Genomic DNA, 10,698 nt, shown 5'->3' on the forward strand with positions numbered 1-10,698 from the left:
CCCAAATCACCTTAAGTTATTAATTCTATTAAATATTAATTTCCATAATTGGTTCCCAGTACTGACGTGGCAAGGCACATGACCTTCTTGGATATGAGAGCAACCACCACCGACTAGATAAAATCTTTTATAGAAATCTAATATTTAATTTCCTAAAATAACTTTAGGTTAACCAAAAAGAACAATCAAATCACAAGAAAAAAAAAACAAAAGAACACAACTTCGAAAAACATATTCGAAATACTAGAACGTAAGCCTCTTGTATTTGGTATTATTTCCATAAATAACTAGCATGATGTGGAAAGAAAAATTACTAGTTATACCTTCTAGAAAGACCTCTTAATCTTCTACCGTATTCCTCTTCTAACCTCGGACGTTGTGTGGGCAACGATCTTCCGAGATGAGAAACCACCAAGCACCTTCTTCTCCTCCTAGCTAGGTTCGGCCAACACAAAGAAGCTTCACCAAGGACGAAGAACAAAACACCAACCAAGCTCCAAGGGATACAAGTTTTCTCTCCTTCTTCTTCTTCTTCTCCGAGTAGTATCCGGCCACCACAAGAGCTCCAAGCCAATAGAGAAGGTTCAACCACCATCAAGAGGAAGAGAGGAAGAGAGGTTGGCCGGCCACAACACCAAGGAAAAGAGGGAGAGAAATAATAGAGGTTGTGTCTCATGAAGGCACCCTCACCCCTTCTTTTATATTCCTTGGCCTAAGCAAATTAGGAAATTTAATTACAATAAAATTTCCTTAATTTCCTTGACATGATTTAATTGAGAAAAATAAAATAAAATTTCCCCAATTAAATTCTAATGGCCGGCCATATCATGAAATCAAATTAGACAAGTTTCAATCAATAATTAAAGCTTCCTAATTTGTTTCCGGAAATTTTATAATTAAAATTTCTCTTCAAAATCTCTTCATGGTTGATAAAAAAAATTTCCATAATTTTAATTTTACAACATGTGAATAATTTTTAAAGAGAAAATAAAATATCTCACCAATCTACAAATAAGGAAAGAGATCTAATATCTTTCTCTAATCTTTTGTAGATCTTTTACCAGAGAGATAATTTAATTTTAATTATCTTTAATAAATTATATCTTCCACATAATAAAAATTAAAATTATTTTTTTTTAAATTTAATTTGGTCGGCCCCTCTAGCTTGGGTTCAAGCTAGGGCCTACCACCTATTTAGACCGGCCCTAGCTGGTTCCCAAGCTAGCTGGTCGGCCCCTTTAGGTGGGTATGTAGGTGGGTATAGTACTTATAAATAAGAGGCTACGATAGGGACCGAGAGGATGAATTGTTTTGGTCTCCCGATAAAATTACATCCCGTGTTCGCCCCGAACACACAACTTAATTTTATCAATAATAATTCATTCCACTAGAGAACTATTATTGAACTACCGCACCAATCCCAAATTACATTTTTGGGCTCCTTCTTATTATGAGTGTGTTAGTCTCCCTGTGTTTAAGATATCGAATGCCCACTAATTAAGTGAGTTACTGACAACTCATTTAATTAATATCTTAGTCCAAGAGTAGTACCACTCAACCTTATCATCATGTCGGACTAGGTCCACCTGCAGGGTTTAACATGACAATCCTTATGAGCTCCTCTTGAGGACATTATCAACCTAGTATCTCTAGGACACAGTTTCCTTCTATAATCAACGACACACACTATAAGTGATACCATTTCCCAACTTATCAGGCTTATTGATTCATCGAACTAAATCTCACTCATTGATAAATTAAAGAAATAAATATCAAATATATGTGTTTGTTATTATATTAGGATTAAGAGCACACACTTCCATAATAACCGAGGTCTTTGTTTCTTTATAAAGTCAGTATAAAAGAAACGACCTCAAATGGTCCTACTCAATACACTCTAAGTGTACTAGTGTAATTATACAATCAAGATAAACTGATACTAATTACACTATGACCTTCTAATAGTTTGTTCCTTTCCATTTTGGTCGTGAGCTACTGTTTATAATTTATAAGGTACTAATAACATGATTTTGTGTGTGTGACACCACACACCATGTTATCTACAATATAAATTAATTGTACAACTACATTTATCATAAATGTAAACATTTGACCAATGCGATTCTTATTTCTAGATAAATGTTTATACCAAAAGCTAGGCTTTTAATATACATTCTAACAATGGAATCGATAACGAAATTTAATTTTTGTCGCTAAATTACGGATCATAATTTTTTTTGATCGCTAATTAGTGACGAAAATTAAATCCTGTTGTTAATTGCAGGTGTTCTTGTAGTAAATTATACGATGAGACGCAGTAAATGATATGATTTAATTGATCAAATTTTAAACGATCGTCAATGAAATTGATCACCTTCCTATAACAAATCAAACATTAAATATATAGAAGATCTCAATATCTATAAATATTTGACATACTTAACTAGCAAATAAAATTATAAATATATGAAAATTTAACACTATTTGTTTTTCCAACACTTAAATTCGTAATCGAAAGAGATAAAGCAAGAAAATTTTACCTCAATCAAAACGCGTTTACTGTGAAGCGTCGACAAAGCGACGACGACAACGCTGGCAGCAAATGATAGCGGTGCTGGTGATAGCAGCGATAGCAACGTGGATGACAACAACATCAATGTGCGGCGAAGGATTTTGACAGTAAAATTAAGGTTAGGGAAAGAATAATAAAAGGATTATGAGAGGAAGAAGACCACGGGAGAGAAAAAAGAAAAGAGGATTAGAAGGAGAAAGAAAACACAAGAGGGGAGAGGAGTACAGGCAATGGGAGAGAAAAAAATATTGAGAGGAAAAAAAAGGTTGGCAAGAAAGAGATAAGAAAAATGTTTGGATTCTTATTTGTTTTAATTGAATATTTTGTGGAAAAATCTTGAAATTTTTAGAATTTATAACTGAATATTTTTTTTTAAAAAAAATTACTATCTTATTTTTTTCCCAAAATTTCAGGGAGACAGTCGCACCCCCTCGGCCCCATGTAGCTATGCTCCTATGCATCAGCGGTCAGCCCAGTATTTTTTAGTTACGGCTCCTATTTAGAAAAAAATTATATATATATATATATATATATGTATATATATATATATAAAATAGAGATTTTAGTGGGGGATGATAAAAGTATATTAATTATCTGGATGTGATATCTCAACGTAAAAATCATGCACGTGAACAGCGAGAAGAAAGAGACAGAGCCGGTCAATCTCAAAAATATTAAATTTCAATTATTATTTTTTAATTATTAGAACATTTTAATTACCTTAAATAAAAATCTTAAATATTTATAAGATATACCGGTTTGCCTGCTCCGCCGCAAACAGTCCCCGTGCAAGCCGATACGACATGTTCGATCCGATGGTGACGGACTTAAATGAGTGTGTGTCGTGATGTGGCAAACGCTCACATGGAAAGAGGTTGGATACAGCCAATATCCAGCTGTACTCGAGTGGGCCCCTTTCCACCCCTCTCCCCATTATTTATTTTTATTTTTTTAGAAAATAAATAAATAAATAATGAATAGGTATGCATTTAATTTAATTTATTTATTTTTAAAATTTTCTCTTCGTTTTATATGAGCAACGAGCGAGCGACGAGTCGAGCGACGAGATCGATGGAGCCTTGCCGGTTTGTTCGGCTCATCGTCGAGTCGCTGGTTCTCAAGCTTCCGGCCGTGGCCAAACCGGCGGGTCCAGGCGTGCACCCCTCCGCCACCCCCTGTTTCTGCACGCTCCACCTCGGGCACGGGCCCTCCGCCGCGGTCAGGAGTACCGTTCCACTCCCTGTCTCCGCCGACCCCACCTCCTCCACCAGTCTCATCGAGGCCCCGGCGATGCCCGCCGTCGCGGAGCCGGTCGTCATCAGCCTCGACCCGGAAACCGTGCAGCGGCTCGCGGCCCGGCGGTCCGGCGCCAGCCTCATCGTCGCGGTCTACGTGGGCCGGGCTGGCGGCCGCGCGTGCGGGCTCGCGTCGGGCCGGCTGCTGGGGCGCGTCCGCGTGGCGGTCGACCTGGAGGCGGCGCCGGCGCGGCCGACGGTGGTGCAGAGCGGCTGGGTCAGCGTGGGGACGGGGAGGACTGCCGCGCGCCTCCATCTCGTGGTGCGGTCCGAGCCGGACCCGCGGTTCGTCTTCCAGTTCGGCGGCGAACCAGAGTGCAGCCCGGTAGTGTACCAGGTTCAGGGAACCGGCGGCGGAGGCCACAGCGGCCGCAATCTGCAGCCGGTCTTCAGCTGCCGCTTCTCGGTCGAGCGTCGGCGGAGCACCAGATCCCTGTCTCTGTACGTAGTTAATTAATTATTGCTTTTCTCTCTGTTCCAATTAAAAAAATTTGAAAAAAATAAGATTATTCTTTTAAAAAAACATAAAGTGAAAAAGAAAGATTCGAAATTAAGGAATGTAGAGAAAAATGATTATGATGCGTCCAAAATTTGTACTTGATTTAGCTTTGCTTGCGCGGTTGGAAAAGGTCTAATTGGATACCTGTCTAATTGGTCTATGAAATCTATCATATCTTACTTTTTTATTTTTTATTATTATTTTTAAAATTAAAAGGGCGTTGTTCTATGTTAAACAACATTAAAGGACAGTCCTCTGTGTTTTGGTTTTCAAATTATATCGATTTTAACATTTTTTTTATATGAATTTTAGTTAAAATTATTTTTTGTTTGAGCAGTTTTTAGAATTTTGAAAATTAAAAATAATGAGTTTAATTACGTGCGCAGCAGATCTCTGGCGTCGACTGTCTCGCGCAGCGACAGCATCCGAAGCTGGTTCGCCGGCGGCGAGAGGGAGCATCAGCGGCGGCGGGAGCAGCGCAAGGGGTGGACGGTGACGATCCACGACCTCTCCGGATCGCCGGTAGCTGCAGCGTCCATGGTGACGCCCTTCGTGCCCTCCCCGGGCTCCGACCGCGTCTCGCGCTCCAACCCCGGGGCCTGGCTCATCCTCTGCGCCGTCGGGACCTCCGGCACCGCCGACTCGGCCGCCACCAACTGGAAACCGTGGGGCCGCCTCGAAGCCTGGCGCGAGCGCGGGCCCGCCGACGGCGGCGCTCTCGGATATCGATTCCAGCTGGTGCCGGACGCCGCGGGCGCCGACGTGCCCATCGCCGAGTCCTCGATCGGCGCCCGCAAGGGCGGCCAGTTCCGCATCGACGTCACCGCCGACATGGCTGGCGCTGCCGCCGGCTTCGTGATGGGTTCCACCGTCGAGGGCGAACGAAAGCAGAGCAAGCCGACGGTGCAAGTCGGCGTGCAGCACGTCTCGTGCATGGCTGACGTGGCCCTCTTCATCGCGCTCTCCGCCGCGGTCGATCTGAGCATGGACGCGTGCCGCCTCTTCTCGCAGAAGCTGCGGAAAGAGTTGTGCAAGGACCAGCAAGACTCCGGCCTTTAATCCCCTCCGCCATTTCATCGAACACTTGTCCTGCAAACCGACGCAAGGCTTTAAAGAAGGAACAAGCCTCGGCTCCTTGAGTGTGATTCATTTTTGTCCACATTTTAATTCTTTGATTCGATTTGTACATCGATGTTTGTTAAATCTTGAAAGAGTTTTTGCGTGAAGGTGTCCTCTTTAGCACCCCATTAAGACTCGAGGTTCTACGAATCAACCTGCTTTAACAGACATATTTAATTTAACCTCTTTTGGTGTTGATCGGAGGAAGGTTTTGAACCGGGAAATTAAGAGGAAGAAGGGGATAAGATAGACTTCCAAAGAAGAGAGAGAGTTGTTCCTGTCGCTAGAAGAGCCTGTGAAAAGTAAAAGAGTAAGGAACGGAGTTTAAACGTAGATCAGATTATCCTAGTTTTCCACTTCACCCTCCTCGTCGTTGGAAGAGCCTATGAAAAATAAAAGAACAAGGAAAGGAGTTCAAACGTAGATCAGATTACCCTAGTTTTTCATTTCGACGCTCAAATCAATTTTCAGCTATACCCTAAATGGAGAAGATAAATAATGTTGGAGAATAATGAAAAATGAATGTATGTAGCAAGGAGTATCCAGTGTATACCTTGACTTGCGAGGCAAGGCTTTTTAGAGCATTCACGGTAGTTAGGTATATTTTTTCCAAGTATTTGTGGTCCCTATTTCCATATCACTATTCAAATATCCTATTATTTAAATATCCTGAATTTCATCATGAAATATCTCACAAATCAAATATTTATGGATCACATCCATCAAATATCCCAACTCCGCAACAAATATCTCACCAACTAAATATTTATGGATCCCACGATCATTTTATTAACTTACATTTAATTTTAAGAAAAATACAATATAAGATGTACAAATTTAAGAAAAATACTACTTTATATGAATATAAATATTTTACAAATTTGATATTGAAATACATAGGTACAAACAATATTAAAATAATAAAACACATCACGATAAATCATATAAATTACAAACTATAATTAATAAAATAAACAAGGAGCGAATAATAAATCATAGAAATTAACTACATATTTAATTTTTTTTCTTCAGTTGCTGATATATCGTTAGATGATTTTGAAGTTGAGTATCTGTCATACCTCGTGTGTCCATTACGAGGAGTTGATGTGCTTGGATGAATTGATTTACTTTCTTATTGTTATTATACTCTTCCAAAAGTACCATTGATTGTTGCACAACCTGATTCAATTCATCAATTAGGTCTACTCTTTCTTAGTCTTTTATCTCTGCTGCCTTTTGTCCCATTGGACGAGATCGTCTAATTACCCCGTATAGTTTTGATGTGATCAACCAAGTCAGGTTAAGTCATGTTGTTTTTAACTCCTGTGTCTAAGTGTGCAGGAATTTATGAACACAAGAAGTCGAGCGACAGACGCAGCTAGCGAGAAGGATGACACGGGAGAGAGCCGACGGGGTCGGTGCATCGGAGGGACGAGGTGCTATGGAAGAGTACTCGGGCGGATGAGAAGGAGACGCGCGATATTTCCGAGGGACGAGAAGCCAGAGCTGAAAACTGCTCAAAGTTCGGAAGTCGGGTTTGGGCGGGTCTTATTCCGGATGGCCGAGATCACCCAAGCGAGCGGAGCTGGAGCAGAAGACCCGGACCAGGGCAAGCGGAACCGGAGCGGAAGACCAAGACCGAAAGTCAACAGGATGTTGACTTTCTTGGTCCCGGTGTCCAGACCGAAAATTTTAGTCATTCGCAACGTGTCACGTTGCTGTTAGGATCCTTCGTACGGCTAGAGAGGGGGGGGTGTGAATAGCCGACCCCAATCTTTCTCGTTTCTTCCTACGATTAGGTTAGCGCAGCGGAAATACAAAGTAGAAAGAAAACAGGAGAAGAAAATCAAACCTTAACACAGCGATGTACGAGGTTCGGAGATGATACTCCTACTCCTCGGCGTGTCCGTAAGGTGGACGAGCCCTATCAATCCGTCGGTGGATGAGTCCCCGGAGAACCGGCTAATATCAACTCCTTGTGGGTGGAGAAACCTCGCCACAATCACTTGCAACAGCAAGCTAAGAGTACAAGAGAATAGCAAGAACAAAATGAATGTAAAACAAACAAGCTTGCCTTCTCGTCGATCTGAGGTCCCGGATGAAGTAGCAACTCCACGGACAGATGCACAAAGCAAGCCACCGAGAAAACGCCGGGAAGCTCACGCAAGCTTCGGCTGAGCTCAAGAAAGCTCGAGCACCGAAGCGAAGCTTGCAGAGAGAACTTCCGAAGGAAGAAGAAGAAAACCTTGTAGAAGCCCTCAGCCCTTTATACCTGCGAAGAGAAGAAACTAGCGGTTGCGTCGCAACGGCTAGAACTCGATCGGCCCGCACCGATCGGGAGAGGTGATCGTCTCGATCGTCCGTGGACCGATCAGAGGAGGTGGATCGGTTCACGATCGATCCCCTTCCTTTCCCCTTCTCGCGATGCTCGTCTCGATCGGTCCACGCATCGACAGATATGGCCCGATCGGCCCGTGGATCGATCACCGCCTTCTTTCGCCTCGTTTGCTTCGATCGGTCACCGATCGATCAAGAATCAACAGAGCTTCTCGATATCTCGATCGGTCACCGGACCGATCGAGATAACCATCGATAGCATATCGATCGGTCACCGATCGGTCACCGATCGGATGAGCCATATCATTGATCGGTCTGCATCCGATCCAAACTTCTCACCCTAAACCTAAGACTTCCACACCAACATCCGGTCAACCTTGACTGTTGGTACATCATGCCTAGCATCCGGTCACCCTTGACCTGCTAGCACTCCCCGCTAAGTGTCCGGTCAATCCCTTTGACCCACTTAGACTTTTCCACACCAGATATCCAATCATCCCTGATCCATCTGGATTTTCCTCTTCGTGCCAAGTATCCGATCACTCCCTTGACCTACTTGGACTTTCCAACACCAGAAGTCCGATCATCCCCGATCCATCTGGATTTTCCTTGCGCTTCACTCACGGGACTTTCCACCGGCTTCACTCACCGGGATTTCACACCGCCTAATATCCCAGTTAGGACTTTCTCATTCACCTAGCTTCACTCACTAGGATTTTCACCTGGCTTCACTCACCAGGATTTTCCCGAATGCCTGGCTTCACTCACCAGGACTTTCACCTTCACCTAGCTTCACTCACTAGGATTTTCACCTGGATTCACTCACCAGGATTTCCCGACTGCCTGGCTTCACTCACCAGGACTTTTCCCCGTGCCAAACTCCCTATTTGGACTTTTCACGTGCCAAGTCTCCATACTTGGACTTTTCCAGTGCCAAGTCTCCATACTTGGACTTTTCGCGTGCCAAGCTCCCTGCTTGGACTTTTCCGTGCCAAGTCTCCATACTTGGACTTTTCCCCAAGCTCCCTGCTTGGACTTTTCCGTGCCAAGTCTCCATACTTGGACTTTTCCCGAATCAGGTCAACCAGGTCAACCTTGACCTACGGTTGCACCAATAATCTCCCAAACATCTATTCTTGTCCCACATCAAGAATAGAACTCTCTCACGAGTGTCAAACATCAACATGCAACACAACTAGGTCAACCTTGACCTAAGGTTGCACCGACAATCTTCCCAAGTCAAACATCAAAATACAACTCGAGTCACGTCAACTCGAGTCGGGTCAACCAGGTCAACCTTGACCTAAGGTTGCACCAACAATCTCCCCCTTTTTGATGTTTGACAAAACCATAATCAAGTTAGGTTAACCCGATAACCTAACTTAGGTTTTCAATCATCTTCCAATGTCCAATGTTCTTTCCTTGAACATTCTCTGGACATTCTCCCCTTAGGTTAACCCAATAACCTAACTTGGGTTCTCCAATAATTCTCCCCCTTTTTGACACACATCAAAAAGAATTCCAATGTTCTTCCTTGAACATTCCTTGACATTCTTTCCCTAACTTAGGTTAACCCGATAACCTAACTTGGATTCTCTGATAATTCTCCAATGAACACTCTCCCCTTTTTGACACACATCAAAAAGAACAAGGAGGGTATCAAGGTCAAGAGTTTCTTCCTAATGAAAGTCTCATACCTTTCATTTGAAACTCTTAATTTCCTCCTTGATACTAAACTCAACAATCAACTTAGTGATAATCTCATATCACTAATCCTTAAAAGTCTTTTGGAGTAAAAACTCCCCCTAAAAGTCAACTCCCCCTTGACAATTAGGTAAAACTCCCCCTCAAGGTCAACTCCCCCTTGACCATTGCACCAACAATGTCTTAGAGAGTTCCAAACCTTTAGAAATCTAAAAACACCACTTCCATAACTGAAATTTCAGACACCAGCTGAAAAATCAGAAATTCGGCACGCCCTGATCGGTCCCCAGACCGATCAGAATCCCCCTGGATCGGTCCCCAGACCGATCCACGCTTCACTGATCGCACTGGATCGTTACTGATCGGTCACCAGACCGATCAGAACTTCCCTGGATCGGTCCGGTGACCGATCCACACTCTGAAATCAGAGATTTCTGATTTCCCTTCCCGGAAATTCAGAAACTCCTAAAAAATTCCAGAAAATTCGAAAAAATGTGAAATTTTGAGGATACATTCCTCATAACATATACTATCATGGAAAAATAGTTTTCTATGAGAATAACTTCCATTTTCAAATCTTGATACAAAATTCAAAAACTTTGAAATAATTCAAAGTTAAGTCAACTTTGTATCACAATGTTCAATGATGAATGCTATCACTAGGAAAGCTTCATCAAGGTTTTTCAAAACAATTTTGAAATGATTTCAAACCCTTTAATTTGGGACCACAATCTTAGGGCTATATGTACATGACTTGTACATAAGCTTTCCCTATGATCCCCCAATCTCTTGAATTAGGTTCATCTAGGTACAAGAACTATGTACCTTGATCCTAACTCATGATCCTAAAATCTCACACACATCTAAAGTGTATCAAACACATCCAAGTCAATTTTGATGTGAGATATGGGTTTAGGTTATCTTAGGCTAAGTTCTCATGCATTTTCTAAACACCAATTTGATCTCAATATCAAATTGTGTTTTTATCCTTAAATCAATTTCATTGATTATTAATGCAAGAGATGATGGCATGGCATAAAATGATGTCATAAATAGAAGCATGTTCCAATTTCATGATGTCATGGCATAAAGTATAAAACTTAAAATAAGCATGACATATAATTAGCCTAAGCATTATCATGACATTTCGAATGATAATAAGTTAAACATGA

The 10,698-nt window shown here is 42.2% G+C and overlaps 1 protein-coding gene across 2 annotated transcripts; it reads left to right on the forward strand.

The window, feature by feature from the left end:
• Positions 1–3,634: 3,634 nt before the first annotated feature.
• Positions 3,635–5,592, forward strand: LOC122040278. 2 transcript variants are annotated; one of them, XM_042599606.1, is made up of 2 exons: positions 3,635–4,308; positions 4,753–5,592. In XM_042599606.1, the coding sequence occupies exons 1-2, from the start codon at positions 3,644–3,646 to the stop codon at positions 5,423–5,425; spliced, it is 1,338 nt and encodes a 445-aa protein (XP_042455540.1). In that variant the 5' UTR covers positions 3,635–3,643; the 3' UTR covers positions 5,426–5,592. The 2 variants fall into 2 exon arrangements, with proteins under 2 accessions (XP_042455540.1, XP_042455541.1); XM_042599607.1 differs by having other exon boundaries at positions 4,756–5,592.
• Positions 5,593–10,698: the final 5,106 nt, after the last annotated feature.

This window comes from Zingiber officinale, chromosome 2A, assembly GCF_018446385.1.
Source record: "Zingiber officinale cultivar Zhangliang chromosome 2A, Zo_v1.1, whole genome shotgun sequence".
Taxonomy (NCBI): Eukaryota; Viridiplantae; Streptophyta; class Magnoliopsida; order Zingiberales; family Zingiberaceae; genus Zingiber; species Zingiber officinale.

Coding starts and splice junctions, on each gene's coding strand:
- LOC122040278 (XM_042599606.1), top strand. CDS start 3,644: ATGGAGCCTTGCCGGTTTGTTCGGCTCATCGTCGAGTCGCTGGTTCTC. Junction 4,309..4,752: donor AGCACCAGATCCCTGTCTCT/GTACGTAGTTAA, acceptor TTACGTGCGCAG/CAGATCTCTGGCGTCGACTG.